A 19,620-nucleotide genomic window follows, 5' to 3' on the forward strand; every position below is an offset into this window, starting at 1 on the left:
TCCCTTCCCCCCAAAACCTCCTCCCCTGAGCTGTGCGTCCTGGAGGACTGCAGCAGGGGTTGGGCCCGCCCCCACTCACCAGGCAGCAGGAAATGTAGCAACTTGGTCCCAACCCGCTCCGCCGGCTCCCAGCCACGCCGCTGGTGAGTGCGGGGGGGCAGTTCTCCCCTCCCCCAAAGTCCGGGAGCCAGGGAAGCAGAGCGGAGCGGGCTAGGGCGGGATCTCTCCACTTCCTGCCACCCCATGAGAGCGGTGTCGGGGTCGGGCTTGCCCTGCAATCACCGGCGGCAGGAAGTGGAGCGACCCGGCCTGAACCCGCTCCACTCCACCGGCTCGTGTTGGGGGGGCAGTTTCCCCCCTGTCCCCGAAGCCTGGGGAGGAGATGGAGGGGTGTGGAAGGGGCATGGGATGGGGAAGCGAAGGGAGATCGGGAACCGGGGCCGGGAGGGACACGGGGGCTGGGGGAAAGAGGCAGTGGGGAGGAAAGGGGTGGGATGAGGAGGAGCTGGAGTGGTGGGGAAGGGACATGGGATGGGGAAAGCTGGAGCCCAGCATGCGGCATCCCTTTGGCAGAAGCTGGGGCTCCCCTGTTAAGCAGGCCCATCGAACTGTCACCCTGACAAGCCCCACCTCCCCTGCATCTGTACCACCCTGATGAGCCCCCCCAGACACCCTCCCCACAGAGCCCCAACCACCTGCACCTGGACCCCCACCCAAATGAACCCCACCTCCCCTGCTCCTAGACCCCCCTGCTGAGCCCCAAACACCTTCACCTGGATCCCCTGCAGAGTCTCACTGCCCCTGCACCTGGAACCCCCCAATGAGCTTCTGTGCATCCAGATCTCCCACTGAGCCACGTGCACGCAGACTGCCCCACAGAGAACTCTCTTATCCCCACCTGGATCCCCCCACACTAAGTCCTTCTGCACTTGGATCCTGCTGCTGGGCTGAGCCTGCTCACCCACACCTGGTGTGCCTGGCACAGGGGAGCAGGGCCCCAGGGTGTTTCTGTGGCAGGCCTGGCCCTTGCACTGTGGCAGGGTCAGGTGCAGCCTCACTGCCGAGTTCCTATCTTGGGGTGGCGTGGTGGGAGGCTGCAGGGTAATCTCCCACCTCCATGCAACCAGTGGCCTGTACTCCCCACTGCCATGTTGGAGCCTCCACCTTTATTTATTGATAAATAAAATTTGCAGAATTTTAAAATATTGTGCACAGAATTTTTAATTTTTTGGTGCAGAATCCCCTCAGGAATATGGGGTGCTGTGCAGCTGTGATCGTGGGTCTGTGTGGAAGGTGGTGGGCAGTGGCGAGGTCTATGGGCGGGGGGCGCTGCGTGAGCAGTGTGGTGTGCAGGGTGCTGTGCAGTTGTGGTGGGAGGCCAGTGGGGGAGGTCTCTGGGATGAGTGGCAGCTGGGCATAGAGATCTGTGGTGGAGGTCTCTGGGTGAGGGGGCGCTGGGCATAAGGGTGGGGTACTGGACGGGGGGCAGTGTGGTGCGGGCCCGCCCTCAAAGGGAAGGGGCATGCTGGCAGCACCGGGGTGGGAAGGCCAGTGTGTGTCTGGCAGCTGCAGGTTTGTAAACGGTGCCCTCCTGCTGGGCTGCGCAGAGCGGGGCTGCTCCCATCACGCTGTGCAGCATTGCCCCCAGCCCGCCTTTCACTCTGGAGACTGACTATCTCACCCCCCTGCACCTTCCCCATGGGAGCCCACAAGTATATTTGGCGCTGGGCCCCACAAAAAGTTAATCCACCCCTGCACGTTACCGGTAGTACTGCACTAAATCAGTGGCTCTCAACCTTTACAGACAACTGTACCCCTTTCAGGAGTCTGATTTCTCTTGCAAACCCCCAAGTTTCACCTCACTTAAAAACCTAGTTGCTTACAAAATAAAACATAGTACAAAAGTGTCACAACTCAGCACAAATAATAAAAATATAGCCGTAGGGATATATTACTGACCACCTGACCAGAATGGTGATGATAACTGCAAAATGCTCAGGTAGATTAGAGAGGCTACTAAAATTAAAAACTCAATAATAATGGGGGTTTTCAACTATCCACATATTGACTGGATAGAAATCACCTCAGGACAGAATGCAAAGATAAAGTTTCTTGATACCTTAAATGACTGCTTCTTGGAGCAGCTAGTCCTGGAACCCACAAGGGGAGAGGCAATTCTTGATTTAATCCTAAATGGAACACAGGATCAGGTCCAAGAGGTGAATATAGCTGGACCGTTTGGTAATAGTGACCATAATATAATTAAATTTAACATCCCTGTAACGGGGAAAACACCACAGCGGCCCAATACTGTACCATTTAATTTCAGAAAGGGTAACTACACAAAATCCTTTCATGGATTGAGAACTGGTTAAAAGACAGGGAACAAAGGGTAGGAAAAAATGGTAAATTTTCAGAATGAAGAGGGGTAACTAGTGGTGTTCCCCAAGGGTCACTCGTAGGACCAATCCTATTCAACTTATTCATAAATGATCTGGAGAAAGGGGTAAACAGTGAGGTAGCAAAGTTTGCAGACAATACTAAACCGCTCAAGATAGTTAAGACCAAAGCAGACTGTGAAGAACTTCAAAAAGATCTTACCAAACTAAGTGATTGGGCAACAAAATGGCAAATGAAATTTAATGTGGATAAATGTAAAGTAAACATGTCTCATATGAGGAGAGGGAGGGAGTGAAGAAGAACTTCCTTTTATTTGTTTTAAACCTGCTACCCATTAATTTCATTTGGTGGCCCCTAGTTCTCATATTATGGGAACAAGTACATAACTTTTCCTTATTCACTTTCTCCACACCACTCATGATTTTATATACCTCTATCCTATCCCCCCTTTGTCTCCTCTTTTCCAAGCTGAAAAGTCCTAGCCTCTTTACTCTCTCCTCATATGGGACTCGTTCCAAACCCCTAATCATTTTAGTTGCCCTTTTCTGAACCTTTTCTAATGCCAGTACATCTTTTTTGAGATGAGGAGACCACATCTGTACGCAGTATTCAAGATGTGGGCATACCATGAATTTATATAAGGGCAGAAGATATTCTTTTCCATCTTATTCTCTATCCCTTTTTAAATGATTCCTAACATCCCGTTTGCTTTTTTTGACTGCCCCTGCAGACTGCATAGATATCTTCAGAGAACTATCCACAATGACTCCAAGATCTTTCTCCTGATTAGTTGTAGCTAAATTAGCCCCCATCGTATTGTATGTATAGTTGAGGTTATTTTTTCCAATGTGCATTACTTTACATTTATCCACATTACATTTTTTTAAATGAATTCTTTGCATCGGTCTTCACAGTTGAGAATGTGAGGGAGATTCCCAAACCTGAGCCATTCTTTTTAGGTGACAAATCCGAGGAACTGTCCCAGATTGAGGTGTCATTAGAGGACGTTTTGGAACAAATTGATAAACTAAACAGTAATAAGTCACCAGGACCAGATGGTATTCACCCAAGAGTTCTGAAGGAACTCAAATGTGAAATTGCAGGACTACTAACTGTAGTCTGTAACTTAGCATTTAAATCAGCTTCTGTACCAAATGACTGGAGGATAGCTAAGGTGACACCAATTTTTAAAAAGGGCTCCAGAGGTGACCCCGGCAATTACAGGCCGGTAAGCCTGACTTCAGTACCGGGCAAACTGGTTGAAAAGAACAAAACCGTCAGACACAGATGAATGTAATTTGTTGGAGAATAGTCAACATGGTTTTTGATAAGGGAAATCATGCCTCACCAATCTACTAGAATTCTTTGAGGGGGTCAACAAGCCTGTGGACAAGGAGGATCCAGTGAATATAGTGTATTCAGATTTTCAGAAAGCCTTTGACAAGGTCCCTCACCAAAGGCTATTAAGCAAAGCAAGCAATCATGGGATAAGAGGGAACATCCTCGCACGGATTGGTAACTGGTTAAAAGATAGGAAACAAAGGGTAGGAATAAATGGTCAGTTTTCAGGATGGAGAAAGGTAAATAACAGTGTTCCCCAGGAGTCTGTACTGGGTCCAGTCCTATTCAACATATTCATAGATGATCTGGAAAAAGGGGTAAACAGTGAGGTGGCAAAATTTGCAGATGATACAAAACTACTCAAGATAGTTAAGTCTCAGGCAGACTGAAGAGCTACAAAAGGATGTCTCAAAACTGGGTGACTGGGCAACAAAATGGCAGATGAAATTAAATGTTGATAAATGCAAAGTAATGCATATTGGAAAACATAATCCCAACTATATGTATAAAATGATGGGGTCTAAATTAGCTGTTACCACTCAAGAAAGAGATCTTGGAGTCATTATGGATAGTTCTCTGAAAACATCCACTCAATGTGCAGTGGCAGTCAAAAAACCGAATAGAATCTTGGGAATCATTAAGAAAGGGATAGATAAGACAGAAAATATCATATTGCCTCTATATAAATCCATGGTACGCCCACATCTTGAATACTGCATGCAGATGTGGTCGCCCCATCTCAAAAAAGATATATTGGAATTGGAAAAGGTTCAGAAAAGGGTAACAAAAAATATTAGGGGTATGGAGCGTCTGCCATATTAGGAGAGATTAATAAAACTGGGACTTTTGAGCTTGGAAAAAAGACAACTAAGGGGGGATATTTTAGAGGTCTAGAAAATCATGACTGCTGTGGAGAAAGTAAATACATGTTATTTACTCCTTCTCATAACACAAGAACTAGGGGGTCACCAAATGAAATTAATAGGCAGCAGGTTTAAAACAAACAAAAGGAAGTATTTTTTCACACAATGCACAGTCAACCTGTGGAACTCCTTGCCAGAGGATGTTGTGAAGGCCAAGACTATACCAGGGTTCAAAAAACAACTAGATAAATTCATGGAGGATAAGTCTATCAATGGCTATTAGCCAGGGTGGGCAGGGATGGTGTCCGTAGCCTCTCTTTGCCAGAAGCTGGGAATGGTCGACAGTGGATGGATCACTTGATGATTACCTGTTCTGTTTATTCCCCCTGCGGCACGTGGCATTGGCCACTGTCGGAAGACCAGATACTGGGCTAGATGGATATTTGGTATGACCCAATATGGCTGTTCTTATATTCAGTATAAACAAGTCATTGTATGAAATTTAATTTGTTACAACTTCACTAGTGCTTTTGATGTACCAACCAACTGCCAGAGCAGTAGAAATGAAAATACAGACTTGCAGGGGGAAAAAAAAGGGGGGGGGGGAACAGAAGAGAAGAGCAGAGAAAAAAGTAAAAAAGGAAGAGAACTTGCAGAATCAGGCCCTTACCTTTCAGTAACTACTGAATAAAAAAAACCTTCTATAATAAAATTAAGATTTAAAAATACCCTAGGCCAGCATCATAAACAATGCCATATCACAAAAACTAAAAGTTCTAAAGATCTAATTTTAAACTTGCTTTATATGAGCTAACCACTCAGTCTGTGTTCTCTCCCTCCCAGCTTCCCAAAAGGAAGAAGGAACGATCATCAATAACAGACAGCAGCTGCATTAAAGCAACACTGTCTGCTCGCTTCACGCTCAGAAGAGAACACTTTAACTCCTCCTCATGGTTAGCGAGGTCGGACACTTTCGGCTACACTTCTCTAGTTACAAACTATAGAAATGATCCCTGAAAGTATAGTCTTAACAAAATGCTCCTCCGCTACACACCCAGGCGAATAAGCACAAGCTTTCTTCTCATGGTAAATGTTTTCATACAACAGCTTTCACCCTTAGCAAACTACAGGACAAAACTCTGAAACCAAGTGCCCCTTTCATTAAAGCACAATTCAGACAGCTTTAGAACGCTGAACATTAGAAGATTTTTATGTCGCTATTTACAGAAACACGTCTCCTGATTAGCATGTGGAGCTCCTAGCAACCAATCAAACCCTCTTGCTTTTACTTCCTGAAACTGCGATACTTCTCACAGGCTCCTCTGTACCACATGACAGCTTGTCAGGCACAGACAATGCCAACAGGTCAGCCCTTTCTAGGATACTCTGCAGCTGTTGCTCTCTCCTTTGCTCTCAAATTCAGCTGCACTGAAATTTTGTAGGGTTCCATGTTACTGGTGGTACTGCACTAAATCAGTGTCTCTCAACCTTTACAGACAACTGTACCCCTTTCAGGAGTCTGATTTCTCTTGCATACCCCCAAGTTTCACCTCACTTAAAAACTACTTGCTTACAAAATCAGACATAATAGGAAAGTGTCACAACTCAGCACGCTATTACTGAAATATTGTTTACGTTCTCATTTTTACCATGTAAAAATAAATCAACTGAAATATAAATATTGTACTTACATTTCAGTGTATAGCATAGAGAACAGTATAAACAAGTCACTGTATGAATTTTAATTTGTTACAAATTCACTAATGCTTTCTATGTAGCCTATTGTAAAACTAGGCAAGTATCTAGAAGAGATGATATACCCCCTGGAAGACCATTGCATACCCCTGGTTCAGAACAACTGCACTAAATCACCCTTACTCTTAGAACTGGTGCCACTTGAACCAAGGCATTCTGAACCATTTCAATGCTAACAGACAGAGACAACACAGCTGCACTAAGTCTGTTGTTCCTCCCTGCACAATCCCCGCTTGGAAAGAAGATATCTTCTGGGTCTCCCCCTATTTACCATTATGGGCTTCATATGCAGCTTTCTCTGTGTTATGTGAGCCACCTCCACAAAATATATATACTACCTGTATGGCCCTGAGGATGCCACATGAGCCACAGCTGTATGCTGATTGAGCCACAAGTTGAGAACCACTAGTGTATAATTTTGCAAAGTCCATTGCCACAGGGTTTTTTTCCCCATGTCTGCCGTGAGACAAGAGCACATGAAATTCACTGCAATATAAATATGAGTGAAACTACCCAAATATATTTACATAAAAACTAGATAGTCTCATTTTAAAACAAAGAAAAACACAGGCCACACAGAGCGTGGCGCAAGAGCCTCAAATGATTTATACACCCGCCCGCCATTCAGCATAAGGATTGACCTAAATGGATCATGACTATTTAAATAGAGTATCTTTCTACTACAAAGCAGAGTAAGACAAAAGATTGAGGCTGTTCCCCTTCACATGGGGGACAGGGGGAGTAGAAGGATTTAGATCCTCAAGCCCCTTCAGATTATGAAAGAAACCAAGTAAACTAATGATTTACTCAAAACCCACTCAGCAAAAAGAAAACCAAACTACCAGCACCTAAGGTTATACAAGCTTCTAAATAAAGCTATTATAGCTAAGCTTCCCCATAACTAGATTTCAGGAACACTAAAAAACCTCCTTTTATTCAGTATACAAAGCCTAACCACTCCGTCTGTGCTCTCCCCTCCCACTTCTCCAACTAGCACAGTCTACACCAGGGTTTAGGTCAGCTCAGCTACATCACTCAGGGGTGTGGATTTTTCATTTACTTCAGATAGAAAAGAGAAGAAATAAGGAAGGAAAACACCCAGGGGGTGAGGGAGATGTTGACATATGTAAATCCCTTCCCCCCATGCCCTTCATTGTCTCCTCCACCCATTCCAGGGTTCTGTGTGCTTGCTATCCACCCACAGCAGGGTCCTCCATTCTTCCCAATGGCAGGGACTCTGTGTAAGCCTCCTTTCTCCCCATTCCACACTCTACCGACTCCATGGAGAGCAAACCACACACCAGCCAACTGCCAGAGCAGTAGAAGTGAAAATAGGTGCTTTCAGAAAAAAGAGGGGAGAAGAGAAGAAAGAAAAAAGAGGAAAAGGAAGAGAACTTGCAGAATCAGGCCCCTACCTAAATTCTGAAATAGATTATAACAAAAAAGAGATATAGCAGCATAAAAAAATTTTAGAATTCTTTTAGTAATTACTGAATAAGAAATCTTTAAAACACTATTTCTCAGACTCCTTTTACTTCTGTTTCAAACCCTACCAGAAACCTTCCAAAATAAATCTTAAGATTTACTATTAAAAATACTCTAAACCAGCATCATAAACAGTGCCATATTACAAAAACTAAAAGTTTTAAACATCTAATTTTAAACTTGCTTTATAAGAGCTAACCACTCAGTCTGTGTTCTCTCCCTCCCAGCTTCCCAAAAGGAAGAAGGAACGATCATCAATAACAGACAGCAGCTGCATTAAAGCAACACTGTCTGCTCGCTTCACGCTCAGAAGAGAACACTTTAACTCCTCCTCATGGTTAGCGAGGTCGGACACTTTCGGCTACACTTCTCTAGTTACAAACTATAGAAATGATCCCTGAAAGTATAGTCTTAACAAAATGCTCCTCCGCTACACACCCAGGCGAATAAGCACAAGCTTTCTTCTCATGGTGAATGTTTTCATACAACAGCTTTCACCCTTAGCAAACTACAGGACAAAACTCTGAAACCAAGTGCCCCTTTCATTAAAGCACAATTCAGACAGCTTTAGAACGCTGAACATTAGAAGATTTTTATGTCGCTATTTACAGAAACACGTCTCCTGATTAGCATGTGGAGCTCCTAGCAACCAATCAAACCCTCTTGCTTTTACTTCCTGAAACTGCGATACTTCTCACAGGCTCTTCGCTACCACGTGACGTTACAGTGAACGTTTGTCTGTCAGGCAGAGCCCGACACAGACAGAGCTCTATCTACCGTGCTCTGCAGCTGTTTCTCTCGAGTTCGTCTGCCCTAAAGACTTCATGTTTCACGTTACCGGTGGGAGGCGCCGACTCTGAGGGTGCTCCAAGGCTGGAGCATCCAGGGGGAAAAAAGGTGACTAATTAGCACCCACCGGCACCCCCCCATCAACTCCTCTCCCTCCCCCCCGCGTCTCCTGCCCGCTGGCTGGCCTCGCCAATCAGTGCCTTCTGCCGCCCAGATCAGCTTCAGGAGGCGCTCGCGGGGGGTTAAGGCAAGGCGCAGCGCGCCCTGGGGAAGGCTAGAGCCGGGAGTGGGGCATTGGGGGCGGGGCCTCGGCAGACAGGGTGGGAGCACCGTACCAGCAGATTAGAAACTCGGCGCTGCTACGTCGTACTAGTGCAACCTCAAAGTGCTGCAAAGTGGAGACAGAGCGGCGGGATTTGGTTCAGTTGTTCCGCTCTGCACAATTCCTCAAGGTCGTGTACGGTGTATCCAGAAGACAGCAAGTCTCTAGTTTTGCAAGTATATCGCCACAATTTTTCCTCTTGAAACAGCAGCACACATAATTCATAGCAATATAAATGTCAATAACTGTTAGCAAACCGATCCAAATGTTCTTAAATCAAATCTAGAGAGAGCTACATCGGAGTCAAGTACTTTATATGTTTGCCTCACTGGAGAGTATTGTGTTAGAATTAATCTGTAGCGGGATCACAGGTATTTAACTGCAGTCTCTCTCAAAGCTGCTTTGGGGAGAATTTTCAAAGCCATCCAAGTGATTTGGACACTCAATACCCACTAATTTCTAAACTGGCTTTCAAAATGCCACACCACAAAAAAAAAGTGTGGGGGGGTAAACAAACGCCTCATAACAACGCACAGAAAACTAAGTATTGTATAGATTTAGAAACAAACCCAGCTATTATAAACTTCCTAAAGCATAATTTTAAAAGTAATATTTTAAAGCTTTTTCATTCATTCAGTTAATACAGACAAACCACCCAATCTGTGCTCTCTTCCTACCGCTTCTCCAGCGGGAACAAGCAACGGGCATCAGCGACAGACAGCAGCTGTATTACAGCAACCCCACCTATTCACATCGCGCTTGGAAGAAAACAATTTAAAAGTCGTCCTCCTAGCAGTCCCTTTCGATAGCACATCTCTAGCTAAGCGCGGGCCCTGTCTCCTGCAAAGACATCCTCCCTACTTGCCAATCCCCTTCTGCCCTGATTAACCTCTTAATTACTCATATTTTTAAAACAAGTGGTCATGAAAGAAAATGAATAGTACCTTTTGCAATCAGAGCCTCTTTGTCAACAGATGTCCATATTCTTCACAGAAGTGGGGGGAACACACTTTGTAGTTTGTGCAAGTCGAGTTTACTGCCCACCCCAAGGGCTCCTAGCACCCCTCAATTCCCTCCAACAAGCTCCCTATGTGCCCGGTCCCATCCCACTGTTTTTAGGGACTCCCTGAAATTCCCCCAAATTCATACCTTAGGAGAGAATCTCTGTACCCTTATTCTCCCCATACCAAGTTCCCCACATTTCCTCCCACACCCAGAGCTCTGTTCTCACCCCCATTCCCACTTCCCCATGGCAGGGGCTCTGTGTACCCTCCATTTCCCCCATGCCAGGTTCCTCCAATCTCCATACCACTACGGGTTCTGTGTACTTCCACTTATCCCTTCGCTCCATTCCAGGGCCCCCATTCTCTCCACTACTGTAGAGACTGTGTGCACCCCATTCCACTCTTCTTCCCCATTCCTCCCTCCTTCCCAAGTCAAGCTCTCCCAGTCCCCTTACCTGCCAGGGGTTTTGTAGGCCCCATTTTTCTCCTCCCTCACTTCCACCTGAGGGTCTGCACTAAGGGCTCCGAGAAAGTTGCATACCAACCAACTGGCAGAGCATTAGGAGTGGAAATAGGGGCTACTCGAAAAGGGGGAGAGGGTGGAGAAAAGAAGAAAAAGGGGAAAGGGGAGAGAATTTGCAGAATTAATATAATCCATGCGCCTTTGAAATAGAATGGGAGGGAGGACAAAAGAGAGGGACACTGCATAAAAAAGTGGAATAAGAGGTTCAAGAACTATTAGCAATTACTAAATAAAAACTGTTGTATTTTTACACTGCATTTTCTTCTCTCAGGCTATTAGAAAACTCACTGAAAAACACCCCCATCCTCCCCCACTACAGAAATAATAATATTAGTTACAATCCCTACATCCCTTATCTAAATATACACATCAAAAACAAAGCTAAACACCAACTTCACAAAAACTGTTTTTTTAATTTAGTTTATACAGACTAACCAGTCTGTGTTCTATCCATCCTGCTTCCCCAGAGAGAAGGAAAGATCATCAATAATAGAGAACAACTATACCAAAGCAAATTAAAAAAAAATTAAGATGTTTAAAAAAAGTTAATGGTACAGAGTAGAAGCATAGAAGTTACTTGTTATCAGGAAATAACATACAAGGGGTGTGAAGTTTGTTTTAGGATCGGATGGTGTAAGGAATACATAATCTGTAATATTCCTGATTGGGGGTAAAAGGCTGATAGGTCATAGAACAGATATTGAGATATGAGAGTATGTTATTCATAGAATAGCTATATTCAGGTTCACAAAGTACACTTTAATACATCCTTAAGGTTAGCAACATCCATCACCTTCAAGTACACTTATCTACTATAGAAATGACCCCGATAGTATAGTCTAAAAGCAACCTCCCACGGCTACACACCCAGCCTTAAACGCCTATTTTTTGTGGTTACAGTGTGTAATTTAATACATCAAATCTCACTATGATCACAGACAGCAAGACTGACAAACAGTATATCTCAGTGCATGTCTCATTGTGGCACTTAACAGCTGAAGAAACTTTTTAAAATGCCCTCTCTTTAGCTTCTATTACAAATCAACGTTTTCCCGAATTTCACCAATCACTTCTTCTAATTAACAGAGGAACGCCCCTTCAGGCAATCAGATATTTCTTCCATAGCTCGTACTCATAGAGGCGGGACTAACAAACTGGAACTGGCTACGTAGGAAGGACGCATTGGAACAGTTACGCACAAGAAGCACGCATTGCAAGAGCCAAAAGTGTGACATGCTTCAGAAACGATGTAGGTAGTAAGCAATCCACTCTTAAAGCAATGACGTCTGTTCCCCAGAGATCCCTGTTAGTCTCTCCTCCCATTAGGTACTGTTTTCTTAACATTGGCCCAACTGCTTACCACCCTGCACTCCAAAGTCACTGGCAATAATGGACCATATATTATCAACTTGGTTGTTTGCTTTTCGAGCCTCTCTAGCTTTGCCGTTGAGGCGTACCTACACACGTCGCTCCCCTTAGTATTAATACAGTTATGTTTCTCAAGTTCACTGAAGCCACTAAAACTGGTTATGGGGTGAATAAACTCCCTGTTTTTCCCCTGTGCATCTCTCTATTTCAATATCCGTACACTATTTGGATACGGTACGACTGTAAACATCCAGTATTAGGAACGTCAGATTTTGGATAGAAAATACAGAAGCAATGTTTTTTTTTAATAATAGCAAAATAAAGAGATGTCAAGTATTAGACCATCTGCAAAATATTTACATTCGCATATAGGGTATCACCAGGCTGCCGAAAATTACAGAGAAATAAACTAGACATGAAATGCTTTTCAGTTTGAACCAATATGCTGTAAATTTATAGGCATATACCTATATTTCCTCCTAAAATGTGACTTCCACAATTCTTCAAAATTACAGCCTCAGCATTCTAATTAACTGGTTCTATATTCAACTACATAACTTTCTATTCCACTTATCACTTTTCAGTTCATACCTGTTTTGTGGCTGCAATAAATAACTAATGCCATGTGCCATACAGCCAAATATGTACATCAATCACAAAAATGGAGTAAGCTTTTCATATGGCATCCTAATTTCCTAACACAAAGAAAGCATCATCCATTGTCAAAAATATAAAAGATCATGATATTTGCAACACTTGTCTAAATTCGGCTCTTACCTTTTTTCAGGATTTTTTTCACTTTAACATAGTTTCCTTGTTTAACATATTCGTGCAGTTGAGCTTCCAATGAATCATTTTTGATAGTACCAAGCTGGACTGGACAAGGTATGGGGAGAGGGACAGAATGAGCCATCCTGTTTCAGAGAAACAGATTAATAAATTATACTGAACCCAGGTCACAGCTAGAAAATGCAATGGTACAATCCACTTATTTTAGATTCAAATAGCTTAATAGCTATAATAATCACTACTAAGCGACTGCTTCTTCATCGCGAAATAGAGAAAGGGGGAAGGATAGAGCTCGGAAAGCTCACTCTAATGGGCTCATCTGCAGTTCAGCTGATAATAACAAACCCACATGAAAATATGGTCTACACAGAAGGTTCGAATGTACTCATTAGAGACTTTGCTTATTGGACCCCGTGGCATCATAATGGAAATAGACTGAACTGTGTGCGGGGGTAAACAATGGTAGTGAGACAGGATTTAAGAGGACCCCGCTGAAGCAATGGTCAGAGTCCATCTAAGGGAATGATCCTAGCCCTGAGAGGTGCACAGACCTACAGGATCATAGGGCTCTGGATAAGGACAGTACAGAGCGAGTAAAACAGGCTACAGTTACTGGCTGCCTTCTGCTCACAGCCAGAGCCCCCAAACGCTTCTAATCACAGGGCACTCAGCACCTTCCCTGCACCTGGTGCATCCCGTATTCAGCACTTCGTCCCCCTTTTATCCCCTACTCACCGCGGCCGCACGCAACAGACTCCCTTACACCCCACCATCCCGCGTGCCCTACCTTCACCCCCGTCCTACACCCCACCACCTCGCGCGCCCCGCACTCAGCACTCCCGCCTTCATCCCCCACCCCGCGTGCCCCGCACCCTACACCCCCCCGCCCTCAGCACCCCCGCCCTACACCCCACCACCGCGCGCGCCCCGCACTCAGCACTCCCGCCTTCTTCCCCACCCCGCGTGCCCCGCACCCTACACCCCCCCACCCCGCCCTCAGCACCCCCGCCCTACACCCCACCACCCCGCACTCAGCACCCTCACCCTACATCCCCCGCACTCCCGCCCTACATCCCCTACTTCGCGTGCCCGCATTCAGCACCCCCGCCCTACACCCCCACACCCCGCGTGCCCCGCACTCAGCACCCCCACCCTATACCCCACCACCCCATGCACCCCGCACTCCCGCCCTACACCCCCACCACCCCGTGGGCCCGCACTAAGCACTCCCTCCCTCACCTTACCTGGCTTCAGGCCAGCAAACACCCGGCACGCCTCCCCCTTACCCCCGCACAACCGTTGACCGCTACAGGCCCCTCTTCGCCTCACTCCTCCATCCCGACCCCCTCTCCAATCCGCCCCCCACAATACCTCGGTCCCCACTTGGCAGCTCGTGGCCGCGGAGCCCTGGCCAACCGTCGAGGGAGGCGACCGTTACTGGCGAGGGACGGAGGCCCCCACAGGACATAGCTCCTGAAGGGTGGGAGCTCCACGAGCCCAAGGAGCTGCCGGAGGCCGGGGTGTTGGGGGGAGGTATGGAGGCTCCCCTGGGCCACAACTCCCTGGCATGTAGTGCGAAGCGGGGGCAACACGGGCTTTCACCTGAGGTTTGTCCAGACCAGGCTTCTGCGGAGATTAACCTGCCCCATGGGCAGGGGAGCGGCCGGAGGGCTCGCTACAGGCTACGCCATCCACCCAAACTCCTGCCACGTGCACACCATGCCCCCGCCTGCATTTTACACGATGCCGGGTGTATAGTAAACACACAACACACACTGCTCTGTGCACAGGACGGGGGGCCAACTGAGGAAGGGGCGCAGCAGTACATTTTTGCCACATTTCTCTGGCAGCGTCATGATTTTCAAACTGGATCTTTCATTTTTAAAATATTAAGCGGAGCCACGCGAATCAGTTTGCAGAACCACAGCCTAAGTTCCCAGCCGTCCTTCTCGCAAATATCATTATATAAATGTACCCCCCACCATGCAGCACTGCTTGCATCAGAATGCAGAGACACAAAAATAACCAAGAAATATGAGCCGCGTTCATTAATCTCAGTGGGGCTTTTAACTTTGAAGCTTATGGTAATTTACACGTCTACATTGTTGAGATTTCAGCAAGAACAATGAACTCAATTAGGGCTGTGGGTCGAGACTGGGATATTATTCTGAGCAGAGGTTTCTCACACCACTACTTTTATTTTCCATTGTGACCCCTGTTCCCTGGAGATATGGGGAGACCTCAAGTCCCCACTGTGTAATTGGCTGCTCACAATAGTCATGGCAGGATTAAACTAACATTTCTGCCTGATCAAATGGACTTCCCAGCCTGTGGGGGCAACTGTAGCATTATACTCAAACGCAACCAAATTAAAGTATCTGCTTGTCTGTAGTCTCATATCTCAGACAAATCCTGCAATTCCTAGGCTGTCCTTGTCTCTCTCAGAAGATGAAGGAGAATGGAGAAATGGAGAAATAATTTACCTGTCAAGTCTTGTATTCTGATCACACTTCCTTGCCCTAAGGGCACAGAGATTATAAAGCAAGCTCTAAAGTCTGCTATACCAGCAAAGATTTGTCTCTCTTTCAGCTATATGTGCCCTGACTCAGAATGGAGTTTGGACTAATATTACAAATGCCAGTCTCTCACTCATAGAAGCAGCTACAAATTTTGTTGCTGATTGAAACACACATCTGAGGTGGACAAGGGTGCTGTGCCAGGGCCCAACATGTAGGTTCGAGTAGGGTAGGTGACTATAACAATACTTCCAAGCATTGTGATCCCATGAGTCCATCCACTCTAAGAATGGCTTAAAATCATGCTTTTTTCAAAATAACATGTTTGGGGTTCTTTTTGTTGATCATTGCTTATACCAGAGTTGTGGAACTTTAAAATGTAGCTCTTCACCTCACCTCTTTTCTTCACTGCTGCACATCTAGCTACAAAAGATAGATGGCAGGTTTCACAGAAGCTGCCCTGTTAGTCTGTATCCGCAAAAAGAAAAGGAGGACGTGTGGCACCTTAGAGACAAACACATTTATTTGAGCATAAGCTTTCGTTACTATTTGCATTAGAATGGTGCCCATGATTTGCTAGGTGCTGCAAAGACAGCCCTGGCTCCTAGAGATTATTATCTAAAAAGGACAGAGCAGAATACACAGGTTGTGGGGAAACGGATATGTCTCAAATGCTGGGGGCCGGAGGCAAGCAGCCCCTAAGGCTGCCCCTCTTTCAGGGGTGCCCAACCTACTCTGTGACTAAGGCCGCAGCCACCCACTGGCACCTGACCTGGGCCCCGCTATACGCACCCAGGCTGGGGCCGGTATGAGTAGGCTGAGCGCCTCATGGCCCACACCGTGCGCCCTCCCCCGGCAGTAGAGGCTCCCTGCTGCGAGGCCGGAGTCGCTAGCCGCGGGCCGAGCGCGGGAAAAGGATTTAGGGCCGCAGCTAAGACTAGACAGGGCAGCGTCAGCGGCATCCCGGGGCGGTGGGAGGGGACTGGCCGAGGCGGGAGCGGAGGCGGAGGCGGGGCGGGGCGGGGCGGAGCTGAGCCGAGCCCAGGCCTAGAACTCTGGAGGCTTTGGGCGCAGCCTGGGGATCATGCAGCGGGATGTGGGCAGCTTTCCCCTAGCCCCCGGCCTCAGGGCTAAGCTCATCGGAGCCGGCTTCCAGACGGCCCAGGAGCTGCTGGAGATCGGGCCCTGCGAGCTCAGCAAAGGTACCGGACTGAGACCCATTGGGGGAGGGGTCTGGTTTCACCCCCGCCCCCCAAGGGCGCCGACCCCACGTCTCTAGCTCTAGCTCAGCGGCGGTGCTTTCTCCCTTCGCACCCCTACTGCCCCTGCTCTTCCCCAGCCCAGGCCTGCACACGCCCTGACTGCCCCTTCCCAGCAGACCCGGACCGTCTACTCACTCTGTAGCTTCTTCTAAAGTCCCATCTGCGCCCCCAACGAGCCTCTCTCTCACCCCCAGGCCGGCGTTCTCTCCCCAAGACCTCTAAATCCTTACCAGGGGTGCTGGCTGGAACAGTTTTTATGCTGAGAGCCAAATTGTAAACCCTGTATATAATGGAAATCACTTCAATCCAGGGGGTACAGCAGCACCCCCAGCACCTCTAGTGCAGGCACATTTTCGTCCTCCCCAAGACCCTTCTCTACAGACCAGGTGTCACCCTGAGCCACCCCCAAGCACCCCTCCAGCCAAGGACCTCCCCACTTCTCTCGGTCTTGGGAGCTTCCTCTCTTAGGGCCCACAGGCTGGGATTCCCCTCATTGTTCCATCCCCAGACATCACAGCCCAGGTTTTATCTTCAGTCACCCTATCCTAGGACTTTTCTTGGGGCTCCTTTCAATGTCCTTCCCCAATTCCCCCAGTCTGTTCTGTGATTTTGAGAATTGATATTAACAGAGCTCCACTGCCTACATGGGAAACCAGGCTAACACCTTGCTGGTAAGAATGGGGTTTTAACAATTGGCTAGTTTAATTAATTGGTTCATGTGTATAAAGCACTTCACTTCAGCAGTGTTCAAGTATTGTGGTTGGACTCCCTGAGAGGATGGTCTTATCTCATCCAGTCTTCATACAGGTCTGAAGAAGTGAAAGGAAAACATTTTCCCATGTTTAATTTTTTTTACCTATATCTCAGTAAAAAGGATCTGACTCTGACAGAGGATCCTGCTTTTGTTGAGAACTAAATGGAAACGAGACACTGAGAAAGGAGAGCTGTAACAGGTTACCCCCACACATACACATCTCAGGTTCTAAACCAGGGGTTCTCAAACTGGGGGTTGGGACCCTCAGGAAGTTGCAAGGTTATTACATGGGGGGTTGCAAGCTGTCAGCCTCCACCCCAAACCCTGCTTTGCCTCCAGCATTTATAATGGTGTTAAATATATAAAAACTTGTTTTTAATTTATTAGGGGGATCACATTCAGAGGCTTGCTATGTGAAAGGGGTCACCAGTACAAAAGTTTGAGAACCACTGTTCTAAAGCAAGTAAAGGGGTGTGAAATTGGTTACAAAGGTAAAGATCACAAGAAACTAGAATAGATCTTCCAATTCACTAAGATAAATGTATGAAATATATTATCTCAGCTTTTATCTTTTCTCTGATCAAAGTGAAATAAATATATCTTTTAGTTGATGGGCAGTTTATCAGAAATATTAATATATCTTGCATTGTTCCATTACTGTGTATAACTTCACTTGGATTTGAAATAGTCTTAGGCCCTTGAATATGCTTCTGTGTTATTTGCTGCTTATGACCACTAGGTGTCACTGTCATTTAGTTAAAACTACTTTATTACCTGTAAAAACAAAAAGAGGACTTGTGGCATCTTAGAGCATCCGATGAAGTGAGCTGTAGCTCACGAAAGCTTATGCTCAAATGAATTTGTTAGTCTCTAAGGTGCCACAAGTCCTCCTAATTTTTGCGGATACAGACTAACTCTGAAACCTGTCTTTATTACCTGTGATTCTGAACCCATTAACCAGAAGATGTATTTTTTCCAGTGAGCAGTAACTTACTACATTAGTCCCTGATGATGTGACAACAGGAAATTTGTCCTCCCAGGTCCCATCGAAATCTATGACATAGGTCACTTCTGGTCTCTCATTTGGAGGTCCCTTCTTTGGCATGCACACTCCCACCTGAACTTGAACAAACCACATTAATTGCTGTTGGAGTCACTTCCTTTGTGTTTGGTTCAGCTCCTGCAGATCTTATTAGTGGTGTCATGTTGGTATGATGAGCTTCCAGTGGAATAGAAACCAGTAGTCAGTCTCTTTTCTGGCCATGATACGAACATTTATCTTCTGAAAAAAAAATCCTGTCATCACCAAAAGAGAATGACTATTAAAGAAAGCTGGTGTTAAGTGATTGGAAGAAGAAATTTGTGGTCTGATTTTTTCAGAGGGGCTGAGTGCCTGCAGCTTCCATTGACTTCAGTGGGATTTGTGAGTCCTTGGTACTTCTAAAAATCAGGCCACTAGTTTTTAATTCCAAAGAATGAAAATAGGTAAGCATGAGTAGTCTGTTTCCATCATTAATCCAAAAATATTGATGCTTTTTGGCAGGTCTTTTTAACTGGTCTAATTGCAGAGCCTATAAATCCAGCAGAAACTGTCTTCTCTATTTATACTGGGACCTGTTGTTTGTAAAAAAATATACCGTCCCATGCTTTTATTTTTTCAGAAATTGGAATCTCTAAAGAGGAGGCACTAGAAACCTTGCAAATTGTAAGAAGAGAATGTCACAGTAATGCAACAAAGACTGCTGGTGAACCTGAAGCTGTTGGGAAGTGCACAGCACTAGAACTCTTGGAACAAGAACAATCACAGGGCTTCATAATCACCTTCTGTTCAGCGCTAGATGATATTCTGGGAGGTGGTGTGCAACTAACAAAAATCACGGAGATCTGTGGAGCACCAGGTGTTGGGAAAACCCAGTTATGGTATTTTTATATTACCTCGGTTCAACTAGGAATCTAATAATACTGAATGTAACTAGGACCAAAGTCCTTTTATTCTTGTTGTTATGGCTGCAACCCCAGATTCCATGGTGTATTACAGAAATATCTTGGTATTGGTAATATCTCCTGCTCAGTTTACCCCTCACCAGAACTAACTGTCACTTTTGAGATAAATTGGGAGTGGGGGATTGTAGACAATAACATATTATTATTTAATTATCCTTCTATCTTTAACTCTTTTTGTTTCTTCTGACAGTATGCAGCTGGCAGTAGATGTGCAGATTCCAGAATGTTTTGGGGGGCTTGCTGGAGAAGCAGTTTTCATTGATACAGAGGGAAGCTTTATGGTAGAGAGAGTGGTAGACATTGCAACTGCCTGTGTTCAGCACTGCCAGCTTATTGCTGAAACACATCAGGAAGAAGGTACATTACCAAGCTGTGTTCCTTTCAGTATGATAGGCTAACATTCTTATACTGGTGTATGTGCGAAACTAATTAAATGTAGGCAAGC

The 19,620-nt window shown here is 45.9% G+C and overlaps 2 protein-coding genes and 2 non-coding genes across 12 annotated transcripts in view; 1 reads left to right on the forward strand and 3 right to left on the reverse strand.

Moving 5' to 3' along the window:
- TEX14 (testis expressed 14, intercellular bridge forming factor) overlaps positions 1-12,763 on the reverse strand; it is a 76,268-nt gene extending 63,505 nt beyond the window's left edge. The window contains exon 1 of the mRNA XM_073315548.1: positions 12,628-12,763. Within this exon, the coding sequence (XP_073171649.1) occupies positions 12,628-12,763 (136 nt within the window). The remainder of the gene's footprint in view (positions 1-12,627) is intronic.
- On the reverse strand, positions 5,418-5,633 carry LOC140899919 (small nucleolar RNA U3). Its single transcript, XR_012155506.1, has one exon. It is a non-coding gene; the product is annotated as a small nucleolar RNA U3 (small nucleolar RNA).
- On the reverse strand, positions 8,042-8,257 carry LOC140899923 (small nucleolar RNA U3). The gene has a single exon (XR_012155510.1). It is a non-coding gene; the product is annotated as a small nucleolar RNA U3 (small nucleolar RNA).
- A 3,410-nt stretch (positions 12,764-16,173) lies between the features above and the next one.
- The window catches only part of RAD51C (RAD51 paralog C), a 30,132-nt gene continuing 26,685 nt past the window's right edge, over positions 16,174-19,620 (forward strand). For 8 of the 9 annotated variants that reach the window (XR_012155417.1, XM_073315510.1, XM_073315513.1 and 5 more), the window contains exons 1-3: positions 16,174-16,357; positions 18,833-19,091; positions 19,366-19,532. Coding sequence is in view for 8 of the 9 variants with exons in the window: in XM_073315510.1 (XP_073171611.1) it covers positions 16,240-16,357; positions 18,833-19,091; positions 19,366-19,532 (544 nt within the window). In the remaining variant the exon portion in view is untranslated. The remainder of the gene's footprint in view (positions 16,358-18,832; positions 19,092-19,365; positions 19,533-19,620) is intronic. The other variant, XM_073315511.1, reaches the window with a different exon arrangement.

The sequence above is a fragment of the Lepidochelys kempii genome, chromosome 17, assembly GCF_965140265.1.
Source record: "Lepidochelys kempii isolate rLepKem1 chromosome 17, rLepKem1.hap2, whole genome shotgun sequence".
NCBI classification, from domain to species: Eukaryota; Metazoa; Chordata; order Testudines; family Cheloniidae; genus Lepidochelys; species Lepidochelys kempii.